This window comes from Sander lucioperca, chromosome 20, assembly GCF_008315115.2.
Source record: "Sander lucioperca isolate FBNREF2018 chromosome 20, SLUC_FBN_1.2, whole genome shotgun sequence".
NCBI lineage: Eukaryota > Metazoa > Chordata > Actinopteri > Perciformes > Percidae > Sander > Sander lucioperca.
The window spans coordinates 1,003,084-1,021,827 of NC_050192.1; the positions used below are offsets into that span (position 1 = coordinate 1,003,084).

Here is an 18,744-nt window from a genome sequence, read left to right on the forward strand (position 1 = left end):
TCCCAAAATTAGCTCTTCACTCCTCTCTCCTTTCCACCCCACAATGCTGCTGACCCCTTAATGCATCTGGTGTTAGAATGCAGGGACTATTTCAGGCTCTGTATGCCAGCCAGGGTGGATTTGTACCACTGAGGCTCGATGGCATGGTATGGGATGGGTGTCTGGATTGATAACGCGGCTAGTTATGGGAGGAATTCAACCAGCTCATTAAGCCTTCAAGTCTGGGACCAAAGACCTTAGGCTATATAATAATAGTTGAAATAAATGAGTTAAATACTGCATGATCCTGTAGAATGTAGACTCGCACACAGACGGAGAGAGGCAGGTCTACAGGAAGTCTGGCCCTCTGACTAGAACAATGGAATGTGGGAAATAAGGCCACACTGCCACACAAAGAGCAGGGAGGAGGGGAATCACTGCCTAAAAATAAGCAAAGGCATAGAACGCTGCTTAATGTGGGTCATTGCAATTATGGCTGCCTCAAACACAGGGTTTAGGAATATGTAGGGGTGTGCTGAGATGTAGCCTGCTTTTTTGGCTTATGGAGCACCAAAGGCAACATGTTGATATCAATCATTGCAGCATTAGTGTCATCTGGATGATGGCGCATCATGGGGGAGGACAGCAACAGGCCTGATCAGAATTGTAAATGATCTCCAGTGAAGTGGAGAAGGGTGGAGGCAAACTGAGGCAGATGACAAAGAAATGGGGGTGGGCAGCTTTGGGGATGAATGAAGGGAAGGGGGATATAATGCTCTGCTAATGCTTAATTTATGTTTCCTTCAGACAAAAAAAAGCATGGCATCTAAATTCTAATTCATACGGTCTTCAGTATTCTGTTAACATGTACGTGGACCAAGCTTGTGTGACATATAGTTTTTTTTCCAGTTGTTCTCCTGGTTTTAAAGCCTTGAGGTATGTCTTCAAATTGCTTGTCTTTTTTTGGGACAAACAGTCCAAAATGCAAAGATATTTAGTTTTTTAACCAAATAAGACAAAGAAAAGCTGCAAATGTTCACATCCTAACTAGATCCAGACCATGAAAAGAGGACTAAAATTCCTAATGCATAATCAAAATAGTTGCAGATTCATTTTCTGTTGATCAACTAATCATTATGACTGTAATTTCCTGTTCATCGCCAAGCGGCAACCTTGAGTGCTGAAAAATGTAACCAATGTGGAAATGCCAAAAACTGCAGTTCATTGAGTGGCCACCTTAACTTGTATTCATCCAGGAATCCTTGCTGTGATAAAGTTTGACAAACTCCAGATCTGTGAGTAGATCTCCTTCAACATGACCACTAGGGCTACACGATATGAGGCAAATATCTTATTGCGATTATTTTTGACTGATATTGTGACTGTGAAATGATTCACGATATTAAAAGGGAATGATCATTTTGTATCTTTATTCTTATTTTCATTGAAAAATATTAAAATAAAAATGATTATAGTGTGTGGCCGGGTTGGCTCAGTGGTAGAGCAGGCGCATATATACTGAGAGGTTTATGCCTCGACGCAGAGGTCAAGGGTTCGAATCCGACCTGTGACGATTTCCTGCATGTCTTCCCCCCCTCTCGCTCCCCTTTCTCACCTAGCTGTCCTGTCAAAAAAAAAAAAGCCGGAAAAATGATTATAGTGTGATTTTTGTGAGGATCTACAAAGATTTTTTCTTTAGTCTGTCGTTATGACACATATTTTGCCTTTAACAAATATTGCGCCCCCCACCCCCACATGCTGAGGACACATCAGAGGCTAATCATGTCTGACGAGAACACCCCCCCAGCCCCCTTAAAGATGTGTCACATCATCACATGACCTCATCAACTACAACAACAATGACATGATCTTTTGTTTAATAGTTACTGGTAGATATCTCAATCACTACCAGCTCTGTCTGTACATCATTAAAAAAGGTGAAAGCTACAGAGCTGCAACGATTAGTTGATCAATTGATCAAAAAATATTTTGATAATTGATTTCTTGTTTTGAGTCCTTTTGTCCATATGAGGATTTGGTGTTTCCTTAGTCTTCTACAATAGTAAACAGGACTGCCCCTCCTAGTCAATTAGTCGACTTATCGGTCGTTTTGGTCTTAGTTGACTAAGAGTTCTATAAATCTAGGACAGCCCTAATAGTCATTTTAATATTTTGGGATTTTTGACTGTTTGTTGGACAAAACAAGACATTTAAATAGATCACCTTTGAAAATAATCAGTTGCCGTCCTGACACTGGTTGATGATGACTGGCTGCTCATTGGTGTTAGCAGAGCAGACAGAGGGGCATACGGACTCAGTATGGTGGAGACTTATCAGTTTCTCCTCAGAGACTTGCTACAGCCTGAGGGCAACAGACACACACAGACACACACATTCCAAACCAACACTGAACACCCAGAGACATAAACAAAGTCTCTCACACAGAAACAGACACTCAAGTCCACTTGATATCAGGTCAAAAATGTGCAATCATAGCTCACTTTCGCATCGACTTTATTATTCTGAACTTTGGCCCAGAGACTGAGTTACACTGCCAGAAGCTACCAATTTGACCGTGATGCAACACCTCAGCATCGAAGCACGCAGCCATATGCTGTTACAAACACCATCCAGAAGGTTAAAGCTAGTTAAGTAGTTGTTATTGGATGGGACCACAGTAGCTGAGCCAATGAGCGAATGTATGGTGACAGGGTGGAGGAAGATCCCTCCCTATGAATAACACAACAGGAATCCTTCCATCAAATATACAGGTAGGTTATTAATCAAAGCTCCAAATATGCAACAACTGAACCAACACTGCTCCCTGCTCCCCTCTTTTCTCCTACTCTGGAGGCATGTGTCACCTCCTCGAACCACACTTGTTGTGGCAGGCTGTATATGCAACTCTGCTCTCGCTCATTTCATCAGAAAGACATCAAACAAGTACAAACTAGTCAAGGGAGACCTTGCTTTGACAAATTCTCATTTGTAGGGTTTATTTTGCTATCACAGATAATTAAAAGGCCTTTAAAACAAGTAGAATATGGTTTAGATTACTACAGGAGACTGGATGTTGTACATGTGACCAAAGATAACATCAAATTAATCAATATTTTACTCAGTGCAATACTGTTTCTACCACTACCATGCATTGTATAGCAGCAACATCATCTTCTAACCTAATTTCACTTACTTTTATTTAACTTTTTTATTTCTGCACTATGTTACTTTATTTAACACATGTCCTTCTTAATCTTAGTCTTATTTAATGCCTTAAAATTTGACTAGGAGCAACTGTAACTGAACAAATGACCTGATTCTGATTCCTTTTTATTTAGAAAAAACAGTGAGTAAACACTACAGTATGTTGTGAACAGTATTTCAATTTGACGAGCTCAGAGCAGTACACTTAAATCAGATTCTGACTTTGAGTTAACAGACAAGAGGCTCTTCTGAACACCAGCTCATTGGGCAGAGCTGACACAAACAAGCCTGCTTACACCAAGCCATGCCACTAGCATTTAACTCTCCATTAATTAGATAGGCTACATAGTGTGTATGTGCCACTTACTGTGATGATTTTACAGCTTTCAGTTTAAGTAGCTGGGTGTTATGTGGTTTATATAGGCTAATGTAGCTTAATGCATCTTTTAGCGGTGGAGGGATTTTTTCAGTCAACAATATTTCTAAAACAGTTTATTGAGCTGGACGCCTGTTGTGGTTATTTTTTTCTTCCAAAACCAACAAGATATGTCTAACAGAGAGATCATACCTGCTAATTCGTCCGGTTCCAGTCCAGTTTCCGTGTCTATCCCACAAATAGCAAAGTAATGGGCGAAGCGGCAGGGCGCCGCGGAGCTCCCACTCATCCCGGCTTCGATGTGCGGCGCTGTCCGCTACTAGTTCTCCAAGCGACGCATCTCCAGGGTGAAAAAAAGGGGAAACTGGATTAAATGCTAGACTCGGCGACACTGTTCTTCTGTATCGGCTCCTAGCGTTAATGAAAGCTGTATATAGTATTAAGAAGTTGCTTTTAATGTTGTTCCAGTGCTAGTTCGCTTTCAGTGAACCGTGCCAGCAGAACCTGCCGAGACTGCCTGTGCTGGACGGGAGAGTGTTGTGAATCTCATTCTCCGCCTCGTTGGAGCTCGGAGGACTCGCCTGGCAGAGCGGGATATTCAAATATAGTCCTCTGGTTACTCCATTCAGTCAGTCACTGTCACTGAAAGCCAAATGAGTTTCTTTTTATGTAATGATAGAACAAAAAGGGTCAATTATCATCCGTCCGCTCTCCTAAGTGACCGGCTGAGTCACGTTTGAATCTTATTTTACAAAATAAACGCAGCTGCGGCACAATACAAATATGTCAATGCGTTGACAAAAGTCATCATGCATCCAGCCCATCCAGCCAGGGCTGCATGGAGCCATATTTAGACGGCTTCTGATCCCCCAGATGCCCATTGTCCCAATATGCTTCATATTTCACATCCGTAAAACATTCTAGTGACAATGAATGTCATCAATAAGAAAGAAAGGTAAACTCAGTTAGGATGGATTCGCCCTCAGGTTTGGACCATGTTTCATTAGTATTGATAGCCTAATACAGATAGAGTTTGTAACAGTAGGCCTAGCCTACAGACCTGCATTTACACATATTAAGCCGAGTATATGTTTTTTTGTTGTTGTTGTTTTTTACCTTATAGTTGATGAATTCGTAAACTTGGAGCGGTTTCCCTTGGTTCGGTTTTGTTTCACACGGAGAAAAATCCAAGCGAACCAAAATGCATCACAAGAATGTTCCGTTCTCTTATTGGTCAGATGTGTCTGGGGCGGGAACAACAAAGGGAATACAGGAAGAAGGCCCTGTGTTCTGGACTTATCTTCTTATATACTGTAATGGGCGATATGCATGGTCAGACCAGCTCCTTCATTAAACACTGCAAACCAGAACCTAACCCTACAATTGGGGGTTCAGGATGGTTTAAGACGCCTTTAAAAGCTAGAACACTTGAAAATGTACCAAACATCATGCCAGTTACCCATAATTCTTAAAGGGGGCTTTATTTTTCAATGTTCAAGGTGAATATTCACTGGTAGCTTAAATGGTACTTGATACATTTGAGGGGGTTTTTTTTAACCTCAAAGCATCAATTCATGCAGAATACATAATAAAAACATTTAATATATTATTATCTATTAATTTATCCCAAAACTGGGATCAGTCTGGTAAAATTGACAAAGTAACAAAGCTCCCCTAGCTGTGAACCTTAAGAGACACATGAATACAATTTTAACATGCACATTCAGGGGTGACTTTGGTACGTTCCTAACCCCCTGATCCATGCAGATGATAATTATTCTATTGTGACACACCAAGTGTTTTCAATCTGTTAGCTGTCTCTGTGTATTATGGTTCTTACGAGGTCTTCTTGCAAAATGCTGCACATTGATAAGAGAAGAAAAAAAAAATAGATCAAGAGTTTGTGACCCACTAAAACATACAGGTTGCCTGTAACTTTACCAAGACGGACATGAATTCCATATCATCCTATAAAATAAGTGCTGTATTTACTTGTATTCCATCACGCAAAAATTCATCCAATTTTGTGATGCAAGATGGTCAACTATTGACAAAGACTGAGGTATGCACCAGTTTCTATTATCACAGCTCTTTGACTGTATGGCACAAACTTAATACTATAAAGCCAACATTTTACAGCTGCCAATTTAACATTAACAGGTTAAAATACATGGTTTAACAGACACTGGTGTGCAGCATTTCAAATGGTTTATGCGATGTATTGTGCAATGTCTCCCTCTAATGGTGAAGCAGAAGAGCACACAAGACAAAACAGCAATGAATCCATTTATGACTTTTTATGCATTTTCACATTAACGTTTTAAAAAGTGATATGATGAATTTTAATACAATTTTGAGGTAGCTAGTAAAAAGAACATTTGTTTCCCGTTGACACAAGACATTCAAAAACAATGCCAGCTGATCCAGGAGTCATCGTCTGTATCAGAGTCAATGATTATACTTTCTTCTTTTGAAATCTTTTTTCTGTTGGTCTTATGTTGAACATGCTCAGACGCAGCTTTGGTTTCAATCAGCTGACCAATCATTTCTGTGCTGGGAGACGGGTCAGAGCATGCATCCTGCGTCACTTCTTCAAACGGTGCGTCATGATGGATGGGTTGGTGCCGGGGTGCTGATGAGTCAACAGGTAGCAGTCGGTTTTTTTGAAACTTTTTTTTAACAGTTCCACACCGACTGTCCATAGTTTCAGGCCTTCCTTCGGTTTCAGCCTTATTTTTGCAGTTTTGGTCACTTTCATCCTCAGAATCAAGGATTATTATGTCACCCTCTGTTGGAATGTTTTGTCCATTGGTCCATCCAAGGCTTTTCATGGCCGACTTGTCCAAGCTCTTGTTTTGACTTCTTGGCATATTTGTACCATCATTGCCTTCACCCTCCGAATCATCCGTCTCTGAGAGCAGAGGTGCTGACCTCATCCTGGACACTGTCAAATAGTTGTGTCCTGATGCAGAGAAGTAATCACAGCTGTCCTCAGTTGCACAGCTGTCTACAGACTCTCTCCTGTTCTTAGTTGGTTGTGGGTTTCCCTCAGAGTCCATCCCATGATCAGGTGTGCTCCTGCCTAATGCTTGTTTCATAAAGCTGGCCATAGTGTCAAACGTCTCGAGCTGGGAAGGAGGAGAAGCTGGTGCTGGTGTCGGAGATGGCCAGCGTGTTGGGCTTGTGTCACATTGTCTTTCTTGGTCTCCTGTTTCCCCACCATCTAGCACATGTATTTCTGGGCTATCCTGGTCTTCATTCTCTGATTCAAATTTAAGGTCTGATATGGTTATAGGTATGAATAACCAGTCATCATCATCATCATCATCATCATCACCACCAGTCTCATCTTCAGAGAAAGGACCACTGTCACATTTAGAGTATAATGGACCAGTTTCACCTGCATCCTCACTCGCACCTTCACTTTGGTTTGTATAGAGTGATACTATGTTATGAATCTGAATGCTGTCAACTGCTGAATTTAGCTGGGAATGTGGATTTACACTGTTGGTGAGCTTCAATTTTTTTCTTTTCTTTTGTATTTGCATCTTGTTTACAGATGCTACTGAACTCGACTTGGTTTGAAGCTCCTCCGAGACATCGGGTGAACTCGGTTGCTTCTCAGTCAGTTCATCCCAGGTCATTCGAGGCACTGCTGTGAGAACTACTGGACTCTCATCTTCATTCTTTGTGCAAGTGGCAGCAACGTCCATCATTATTCGTGGATATTCTGTGGATGTAAAGAGATGAAGGTTATCTATATTCCCATTCCAATATTTTTGCAGTATGACTTTAGAAAAGTTCTCCATCTCTGCAATGTCCTCTACATTTTCCAAACTAGCAATGAGCTCCTTCAGTGCAGTTAATGAATAATGAATGGTTGTCATGCCATTCACACAGACTCAGTATGGTGGAGACTTATCAGTTTCCCCTCAGAGCATGCACACACACACACACACACACACACACACACACACACACACACACACACACACACACACACACACACACGTTTCACTATCTTTGTGGGGACCCGTCCCCAAGCATTATGCATTCCCTAGCCCCTTACCCTAACCTTAACCATCACAACTAAATGCCTAACCTTAACCCTTACCCTCACCCTAACCATAACCTAATTCTAACCCTAATCCTAAAACCAAGTCTTAACCCTCAAACAGCCCTTTGAAGTTGTGGGGTCCAGCATTGTGGCCCCACAAAGCTGTCCAGACCCCACAAGTATACTGTATTCCCTGTTTTTGGACCCCACGAATATAGTTAAACAAGAACACCCCCCCACACACACACACACACACACACACACACACACACACACACACGTTGGATATCCTTGGCCTCACAGATTGTGCTATGAGTGCTAAAGGTTTTGTACTGGTTCTGGTCTGGCCCCAGTGGCCAGAGTCTTTCTGACTCCAATTGGTCACCTCACAGACTGCACCTTTAAGTTCTGTGTTCGTTGAATGGTAGACCAGAAATCAATACACAGGAGTCGCTCAGTTAATCTATAACAAACTTTAGTAAATGATATTGCAAGGAAATAAAACTTATGCATAAGGATCAGAATTCCTTTAAGACAACTGTCTCGCCCTGCCACCAACAATCTTTCCGGAGTCTGACCCTGAACCTAAGATTTCCCTCTCTCTTTATTCTTCTTGCAGGATCCTTGTCATTGATACAATGTGTCAGTGCAGGGAGCGACAGTCCTGTTTCCCACAGCAGATCGTGCAAACACAGGACTACACCTTGTTTTCTCTGCTTCTCTTGTCTGGAGATGTGTTTTGTTACAGTGTTAGTTATTTCTGGGTGCATTCTGTTCCAGCGCAGCACCCTGCACATGTTTTATCACTCACAGGTCTTATGAAACAGAGAAACAAGGTCAACGTGGCTTAAGGCCTTTTACTAATATTCTACAAAATATATCCTTCAGTGCATAAAGTTAGTTGCGTGGATTGTTCATACATTTTATTGTTTGTTTATTTTCCACAATAATATCAAGACAACAGTAACACAAGAAAATAAAATATTAAAAAATAAAGATTGTGCAGGTGAGATTAAGAAAACCCCTTGGGGCTTATAGAAGGAATCTCACCTAAGGAAGAGAGGAATAATATATATAATGAGCAATTACAATTACAAGTGTCCTAAACAAAAACAAAAATTTGAACACAAGTAAGCACTGAAAACATTAGACATTAGATTGTTACAAAATATATATATATATATTGTTCACAAAAAAAAAAAAAGACTTAAATAAGGTCCAATAGAGCTCAACAGTGTGCCCAGTAAGCACACATACGTCGCCACGCCGTATGCAAAAGACTGTGTTGCGGTTATGGACATTTCTGTTGACTGTTTGTATGTTTCTGTTGCTGGTTCCTGTTTTATTTGTATATCTTGCATATTTCTGTCCCCTGTTTGTATATTTCTGTTTCCTTATTTCCCTGTCCACTGTGTGTTCCTGTTTATCCAGTCTTGACTGTGTTCTGTGGATTGTATTTTTCTGTTTCCTGTTTTATTTTGATAGTCTGTTTTCTGTCTTGTCTTGTCTAGTTTTGCTTCCTTTGTTTTCCCGCCTTGTCTGATTGTCCTGCCCCGCCTTGATGTGTTTCACCTGCTGTATCACCTGTCCTTCATTTGTTCATTACCTCATGTACTTAACCTCTGTGTTCCCTTTGTCTCATGTCAGATCGTTTCGTATCCGTTTGCGTCTGTTTGTGTCCGTGTCCTGCCAGTAGTGTGCGTTTTATATCCTGTTCAGCGTGTTAGAGCCTGGTGCCTTAGTTAAGTATTCTTCCCGGCGTTATTTTGTGAGTTTTTCCTTGTGAGTTTTTCCAGTCTCTGTGCTGCCATTTTTTGTTCCCAATAAATCCTTGTGTTCAAACCTTCTGCCTGCCTGCCTGCCCTCTCCCTGCGTTTGGGTCCACTATCCCCCGCTCACCGTGACAGATTGCTTCATCTGCAATTGATCGCGGGTCATTCTGAAGTAGGGATGAATGATTTTTGAAAATAATCTAATTGCGATTTTTTTCAAAAATATTGCGATTGCGATTCAATATGCGATTATTTTTTAAGCTCTTTGTCTTCTGTATTATTCAACAAAGACAAGCAATAAATCATTGTATAGTATGAACAATACAAGATTAGATTAAACAAACTGTTCTTTCCTGGAGGCCAGGCCTGTATGTGATGATGAAATTAGGTGATGCATGAATTTATATGAATGACATCTTTTATTTAACTACTTCAGTCACAGTAGTATATTGAGCACTAACCAAGCCCGGTACGCAAAAATCACGGTTCGGTACGTACCTCGGTTTTAAAGTCACGGTTCGGTTCATTTTCGGTACAGTAAGGGAAAGAAATTCAAACATTAAGCTGCAGGTTGTTAATTATTATAAACTTTTTTTTAACAATTGGTTTACACTTTTTAAAACACTTTTTAATAAAATATAAATAAAATATATATAAAATAAAAAAGAATAAGAAAAATACTGCTGCAAAGTTCTCCACTAAATAAAATACTCTGTCTCAAACCAATATCACATAATAAAATATAATGAAAAATATAAATAAATAACTATGGATTACAGTGCAGCATTACCAATCCCATCTTGTCAACAACCGAGTATGGTCGTAGATCAGCTGCTATAAAAATACCAATTGCTTTCGTTATTGCGTTGGCCCGATCGGAATTACCAGCAAAGGTCTGTTTAAATGCCAACGGGAGCTGCGTTTGGATTACGGTCGTTTTTTTCCTTGTAGTAGTGATGTTCACACTCGCGTGATGCTTTTTCAAGTGCGTTAGCAACGTCGGCACACTGCTTTCGTCTTATCGACTAGTCTTTGTCCGTTGACGTATTTCACTGGGAAACCGAAGTGTTCCCAAACGGGGGACCTTAATGATATGGGTGGCTCTTCAAGCTCCGGCTTGTCCATACTGTCTATGGGCTTGTCTGCATTGGCCATGACGCTAGCTAGCAAGAGGCTGGGCTAAAGCGTGCCGTGTATGTTGTTGTACAGCGCGCGGTGTGTGATTATTATTTTTTTCCCCAAACCACTTCAGTGGAAATCCCGCCCTGCAGTCGATTTCATTGGTTTAGGTTACAGTGACGGCGGGTAGGTTTAGAGATCAGTGATTGACATATTGACATGACCAATGAAAACTTAAGAATCAGCTGCAGGGCGGGATTTGCGCTGAACGCGGAGACTTCCGCCACTTAATATGTTCGTGTGGAAACACGAAAATTGACCGCACAAATCAAACTCAAAAGATTGCGTTCGGCCGTTCGGTGTACACGTGCACCGTACCGAAAGCCCTGTACCGAAACGGTCCGGTACGAATACACGTACCGTTACACCCCTACAGCGCACACAGAGGAGCTGCCTCCAGCCCCTCCCTCCCCTCATGAAGTTGCGTGCCGCGTGCATGACAGCGTCAACATTGCACTCACACTCAGAGACAGAGAGGCTATCGTTACGTTAGTAGTAGCATGCTGCTGCTGGTCTTGCCGTGGGATTAACTGTACTAATAAAACCGTTGAAACAACGCAGCCACGCTGCTGTGAAAGCACCCCGAACGGCATTTATCAGAGTCTGGTTGGTATCCCTCCCCATGGCAGTCTCCTCCACTCTATATCTTTATAACGGAGCTAGCTAACTGGAGCTAACCGCTAATCAGAGCTAATCGTTGCTAACCGAGCCTTCAGTTCTGCGTGCCTGTATCCATTAACTGCATGTATGGACTCGAGCCCGAATAAAACCCTTCATTTTATTAAAATGGCTGTATAAGTTTTAAACTACAACTCAGAGTTGTTTGAATGACAGAAATCAGCTCAAGGTACGGCGTAGCACTAGCATGCTAAGTTGATGCTTTCTCTGCGGAGTGCAGACTGATTTGCTCTTGCGAGTCATGTGACCAAATCACAGCCTTTGCGATTAGGAAATCGCATCTTAACATATCGCGATATTATCGCAAATGCAATAAATCGTTCAGCCCTATTCTGAAGCTTCGTTTATTGAGCGTCTGGACGTCTTATTATGATGGAAATCTAAACTTAGCACAAAAAGTAAGGAAATTTGTGTTTGGTAGATTATTTCTCTGTGGTAACAATGCTTTTTGGCAATAAATCTTATACCGTTGGAAAGCCCGTTTAGTTCCCTTTCAAATGGTGCCCCATTTGTAAGGAACATTCATGTGTGGGATGAGCAGCAGCGCTGAGTATGTGGGTTGCGCCCATGAAAAATTTGCCAAATCTTCTCTGCCATTGCCAAACAGGTTTATAATACAATTTCCAAATATCATGAATTTAGTTTTGTTCAAAAAGTTAATTTATTCATTTCATTTGTGACCAAGTTTTCCCCACAACAAAAAATATTTGTGTCATCTGCAAAAAAGTAGTACATTTTATTTACTTTAAATTAAATTTAAATTTTAGTACATTTGTTATTTTGCAAATATCATTTAGGTAAAGGATAAACAGTTTAGGGCCTAATACTGACCCCTGTGGAACACCACAGGAAATACTAAGGCTCACTGACCGGTGATTACCCATTTGAACAAACTGACTCCTGTTTTCAATATAATTTTTTATCCAATTATAGGCCACACCTCTGATGCTAAAGCTTTCCATTTTCTTTAACAGGATTTCATGATCAACAGTATTAAAAGCTTTTTTTAGATCAATGAAAATCCCCACTGCATAGTTTTTTTTTTTCAATACAATTTGTTAATCTTTCTACTAACTCAATAAGTGCCATAGACGTTGATCTGCCGGATCTGAATCCATACTGACTGTCCATTAGTTAATTGTTTTTATCAATGAAATTATCTAGCCTTGTGACAAATAGTTTTTCAAGTATTTTTGAGAACTGAGAAAGCAAGGATATCGGTCTATAGTTATTGAAAATGTGTGAGTCACCAGATTTATACAGTGGAATGACTTTAGCTACTTTCATCTTGTCAGGAAATACTCCTGTTTTAAATGATAGATTTTATATATATATATATATATATATATATATATATATATATATATATATATATATATGTGTGTGTGTGTGTGTGTGTGTGTGTGTGTGTGTGTTAGTGGGTCTACAATCCCGTCTATTACTTTTTTTACTAGAGACATATCAATGTCATCACAATCTTTAGAAGTTTTATTCTTACTTTTATGTACAATCTCTATAATTTCTTTGCTTTCTACAGTTCCAAAAACAAATGAGTATGTTTTTTTTTCTTCCATCACAGAGCATTGCATCCGTGTGTACTTTATATCTTTGGCCAGTTTAGGGCCCACATTAACAAAGAAATTGTTGACTCTGTCAACCACCTCATTCATATTTGTCAACGTCATGTCATTATCCTTGAAATTTTCCAGATAATTCAATTTATTAAGTCCTTTTGTAATAATGGTGTTTATTGTATTCCATATTCCTTTCACATTATATTTGTTATTCTCTAGTAATTTATTATAATAATCCTTCTTACATACCCTCATTATGTTAGTTCATTTGTTTTTATATTTCTTATATTTAAGTCAGATTCTGTCATTCTATATTTTATAAAATTCCTATAAAGGGTATTCTTTTTTTACAGCCGTTTTGAATTGCTTTGGACATCCAGGGTTTTTCTGAATATTTCCTTTTATTGCAATATTGTTTTATCGGACAGTTTTTATTAGATATAGTTGTAAATATGTCTAAAAATAGTTCATATGCAGTATTAAGATCAGCTTCCTTGCTTACTTCCTTCCAATTATACTTTCTCATTTCTAAATGCAGATATACTTTCCTGGTTCTTATTCTGCTGTATTTAATCTCATTGCACTCCCTTTTCCAACTATAATTACAATCATGAGTCACAAAGATTGGCAGGTGGTCATTTATATCATTAATTAATATTCCACTTAAAGAGTTGCTTTCCATATTGTTTGTAAAAATATTATCTATCAGATTGGCACCATTAGATTCTGGTTGGTTTTGTGATTGTTGGAAAAAGACTCAAACTATACAATATTTCAATAAACTCTTCCGTCAATTTGTGTTTGTTGGGATTTAATAAGTCAATGTTGAAATTCCCACAGACATAGTTGACTTTATGCTTTACTTTATTAAACATTTTTTCTGTAAATATTTTAATGTTGGATCCTGGTTTCCTATACACACACAACTTACTATGACATTCTTCATTTTTTCCACACATAATTCAATTGAGATACACTCCATTATATCATCACTGACTACTGCCATGTTTTCAACAACCTTGTAAATGAGACCTTTGTCAAAAAAACCGCCGCCCCCCCCCACAGCTGCTCTCTCTATTCACATAGTTAAGTTCATATCCCTGTAACTCAAAATCCATGCCCCTGTCGGCATTAATCCATGTTTCTGATACGGCTATAATATTAAAGGGTTTCTTGAACTGTCCTAAATATTCCTTTATACTCTGGAAATTAGAATACAGACTTCTACTGTTAAAATGAATGATAGATATGCCATACTCATGTTTAATATTATTGTTGAACTGTTGCTCTGTGTAATAGCAATAGTTATTTATGTTATCGTAGAAGTTATTTTCAGGATCAATATTCTGTTCAAAGTCAGGCATACTTTGGTCAGTGCCAGAACATCTAGTATAATGAAAACTAATCATATTGTTAAACATGACAAAAAGCTAATGCTTCAACAATGGAAGAGTAAAATAATATGAAAGCTACATGATCCAACTCCTGGGAATTTGATCTAGGTACTTTCAAACTTTGCGAGCTGCTCAATGCTTCTGATACAAATAACTTTAGCCTGCTCTGGTGTGCCATTAATTTTAACAGTTGGAGGACCAAGTAGCTTGAATGATCCCTTGCTTCCTCAAGAACCTTGCCTTTCCTGCAATTTCTGCATTTGTTTTGGTTAGATGCTCATTAATATAAACATTTGTGCCCTTCAATTTGTGGCCCTGCCTGAGCAGGTCAATTGTATGCTTTCTGTTAGGAATGATGGAAATCTATACGCAGCAACATATTAACTACTGTATGTCGGTACAATGTCATTTAAGTTCCTCACTTGATCGCTGGCATTGACTAATGGATGACTTTTCTTTACACATACTGTTGATGTGATGGACAGTGAATCTGAATTCTGCCCAGCAACATATTCGCGCCACAGTCGCTAAAGGAAGGAAAAAAAGTTGCCAGTCTACGAAGGGTTAGGATGGAGACTGCTTTGTTGCTGCTGTCAAACCCCATGGTAAGCACTATTTCATCTTAACGTAACGTTAATACAAATATTTCTACTGTATAGTGGAAGATCAGAAAACGTGGGCAGGAGTTGTGAGAGAAGGCAATGCAGAGAAGAAGGACATCATACCACAAGAATAGTTATGTGTATAAGCCTGATCAACAAGTGAAAAGAGTCAGGTATGTTATTGGCATATTAGTTTGTTGCATGATGCAAATTACACACCTGTAATCCGAATCTATCTAGTATTTGGGGCAGGCGCAGTGCCACTCATGATTCTTATTTGTTGCTCTATTTTTCAACCCCCTGTGTGTTCAAGGGTTCCTAGACTTTCTCTATCTATTACATTTTACTTGAATTATTAATTACCTCTGTATATTAATCTCTTTCAGATAACAGGAAAGAGTTTGAAAACTATGATTTGACGACCACTGGTGAATTGGCCTGCTCAGAGTAAGAGGCACTAATGATTCCAGAAAAAAGGAAGCCAAAAAAGAACCTACACAGACTTCAAAATGGGTAGGTAATAAACTATTATTAAATCATATCCATCTAATCAACAGTAAATATTCTAACCCTTTGGAAGTTGTACTTAGGTTACATTTTGAAAACAAAATGTAACCTAAGTACAACTTCCAACTAACTAACGTGCAGTGAAGGAGAGATACCACACACCCTTCCTGCTGCTGCCAGACTTTATAATCAACACTGCTCCAAGTAGACCACACTAGGACTTGAAGGATTTAGTGACCGGTTTTGGGCCTGGCCCTTGTGGCCAGGGTTGATCTGACTCCAAAAGATCACCTCTCAGACTGCACCTTTAAGTTTGTGTTCGTTGAATGGTAGACCAGAGGCCTGTACTACGAAGCAAGATTTGGCGTTAACGAGGTAACTTCAGGTTCAACCCAGGGTTTTGTGTATCACGACGGAGGATCAGTTGTTACCGGGTTAAATCGCCGTGGTAAGTTATGCTGAACACTTATCCTGCTCGGGAGCAGGTTATGTTGGAGATTTGAGATCAACCGGTGTTAAAGCACCGCCTACTGGCCAATCAATACTCGATTGATAACGACGTCACCATTCTTAGAAGATCCGGAGCTCGGTGCGCAGAGAGAGAGAGAGAGAGAGAGAGAGAGAGAGAGAGAGAGAGAGAGAGAGAGGGATGCGCTCATAAAAGTTAAAACATTTAGTGACCGACAACCCCGTTAACATTCCCTGATGGGTATTTTTATGAAATATATAGATTTTAATGGGAGGGAATTACATATAGGCTATCGGCATCTTGAGCTGTGTGTTGCCAATGCGCACATCGGTTTGAATTATGTTTATATATTTTATTTGCTCTCACGATCGCTTCCCACTGCCAGGGTTGCAACTGAAATAATAGGCTAAAGCAACAACAGTTTATGGACAGCAGAAGTGTAATGCAACAAGTCTATTCGGAGTCTGACCCTGACCTATTCTCTACCCTTCTCTCGGTGCATGCCGCTGCTATCAGTGCACCTGGTCCAGGCATCCTGTTTCCCACCGAAGATTGCGCAAACTCATGACTAAACCTCTGCTTCTCTTCCCAGAGATTGTTACTGTGTTCATTATTTCCTGGGTGCACGCTGATCCAGTATCCTAAACATGTCTTATCACTCACAGGCCTTATGTAACAGAGAAAGCAATGTCAATCATGGCTTAAGGCTTTTTACTTCTACAAAATATATTCTTCAGACTGGGACGGTTACCACATTACCGCAATACCGTCCGTGGTCACGTGATACCTCACGTAACCGTCATCACCGCAAAAAAACATTGGCCTGCACATGTGTGCACGTTGTGTCTAATGCCATGGATTCAATGATTCTAATGACATGGATTGTGTCTGATGACATTGTGTCTTACATGGATTCAAGGTTTTCAAAACAAATCATCAAAATATGTTGCGTGCTATTAAATATCATGCAAGCAATAATCATTGTTTAGTTATCCTCATCGACTGTATTCTCTCCTATTTCAAGAGGTTATGGAGAGAAAAAAACTTCAGCTTTGCACAAGAGGATAGGATATATGGGGGTTTCTTTTGTGTGTTAGATTATTATAAATTATTATTATTACAGGTATAATACACAGTTAGGAAGGCAAAGACATTTCTCTGTTCTCAGCTGAGGTGGACATCACCGCTGCATTGTTAACCATTGCATTTTAGCCTAGCAGCTAGCGGAGTTTCCTTCTGTTCATAGATTAATCCCGACAAAACTGCACGGTTGAATTTCAGCCTGCGTGCACGTTTTGTGGCCTAAAACAGGGGCAGTTTATATTGGTCATGAGAGCAACAAGTTAGCGGACTGCCGGGTCGCCCTCGCTGCTCTGTGAGAGAAAGCAGCGCGTCAGCCCTGGACTCTGCATCTCCTTTCTCCCACACTCTCACCCTGAACCCTGAAGCGATTGTTGGCACACCTATTAAACCAAATTTACATATTCTCTCACACAACCCCCTTTGGGGTTTGAACCCTAAATAATGGACCTTTGGCAGTCCAATGAGTACCCTGCAATGAGCTCCTTCAGTGCAGTAGGCCAATGAATAATGACTTTTTTTTTTTATTGAGCTGGACGGCTGTTGTGGTTATTTTTTTTTCCAAAACCAACAAGATATGTCTAACAGAGAGATCATACCTGCTAATTCGTCCGGTTCCAGTCCAGTTTCCGTGTCTATCCCACAAATAGCAAAGTAATGGGCGAAGCGGCGGGGCGCCGCGCCGGACACTGCGGAGCTCCCACTCATCCCGGCTTCGATGTGCAGCGCTGTCCGCTACTAGTTCTCCAAGCGACGCATCTCCAGGGTGAAAAAAAGGGGAAACTGGATTAAATGCTAGACTCGGCGACACTGTTCTTCTGTATCGGCTCCTAGCGTTAATGAAAGCTGTATATAGTATTACGAAGTTGCTTTTAATGTTGTTCCAGTGCTAGCTCGCTTCCAGTGAACCGTGCCAGCAGAACCTGCCGAGACTGCCTGTGCTGGACGGGAGAGTGTTACCGTGGTAAAGTTGGTTTTATATTGGACATTGGATATTCGACACATTCGAAAAATCTATTATGCTGCTTGCCATTTTGACCGATTCATGTCAATCCACTGTTGGTGAACTCAGCTAACCCCCCTACACATAACACAAAGCTTATTTAAAAAAAAAAAAAAAAAATCCTTTGATTTTTAAAATATTTTTTAATGTAAAAAAATGCTATAAATCTATTATGCGACCTGACCTTGTGACCAATGAATGGCAAAATACTTCTGACTAACTAAAAAAAAAACATCCTTTGATTTTTAAAAAATATAAAAAAAAAAAAAAAAAAGAAGCTTTGTGCAATATGTAGGGGGGTTAGCTGAGTTCACCAAAAGTGGTTTGACATGAATCGGTCAAAATGGCAAGCAGCATAAATAGGTTTTTCGAATGTGTCGAATAGCCAATGTCCAATATAAAACCAACTTTACCACGGTGAGAGTGTGAATCATTCTCCGCCTCGTTGGAGCCATGGATGTTGTCGGTACACGATCCGTTCTGCCTGCACGATCCGTTCTGCACATGCGCAAAATGTTCGCGCATGCGCGGTTGTACGAGGATTTACGACACTGCACGATCTGTTCCACGCTTCCGGTCGACAGCCAAGCTAACGTTAGTTTAGCTAACAGCTAATTCGGCTAACTGCTAGCTGATTGTAGCGGTCTGCCGTTAGCCTCCACAGGCAAGCTAACGTTAGTTTAGCTAACAGCTAATTCGGCTAACTGCTAGCTGAGACAGCATGTAATAACTTTAAAAGACCCTCAAAATAAAACTTGAAAATAAACGTTGACATATATAACAAACACCTAACATATATAACAGCTGTTACGTCAGTTCTACTTTACTTGTGCTCATTTAAAATATAATCACTCAATACTTGTCTTTATT

The 18,744-nt window shown here is 40.0% G+C and overlaps 1 protein-coding gene and 1 long non-coding RNA gene across 12 annotated transcripts in view; one reads left to right on the plus strand and one right to left on the minus strand.

Annotated features, from left to right (window-relative positions):
* Positions 1 to 17,909, minus strand: part of LOC116042084 (DENN domain-containing protein 5B-like) — a 110,871-nt gene extending 92,962 nt beyond the window's left edge. For 3 of the 11 annotated variants that reach the window (XR_004896002.1, XM_035995948.1, XM_031288212.2), the window contains exon 1: positions 17,471 to 17,909. Coding sequence is in view for 10 of the 11 variants with exons in the window: in XM_035995948.1 (XP_035851841.1) it covers positions 17,471 to 17,579 (109 nt within the window). In the remaining variant the exon portion in view is untranslated. Of the gene's footprint in view, positions 1 to 3,751; positions 4,343 to 17,470 lie in introns of those variants that run through there. The other 8 variants (XM_031288218.2, XM_031288216.2, XM_031288214.2 and 5 more) reach the window with 6 other exon arrangements.
* Positions 14,670 to 15,322, plus strand: LOC116042088. The gene is made up of 3 exons (XR_004103106.2): positions 14,670 to 14,818; positions 14,873 to 14,988; positions 15,202 to 15,322. It is a non-coding gene; the product is annotated as an uncharacterized LOC116042088 (long non-coding RNA).
* Positions 17,910 to 18,744: the final 835 nt, after the last annotated feature.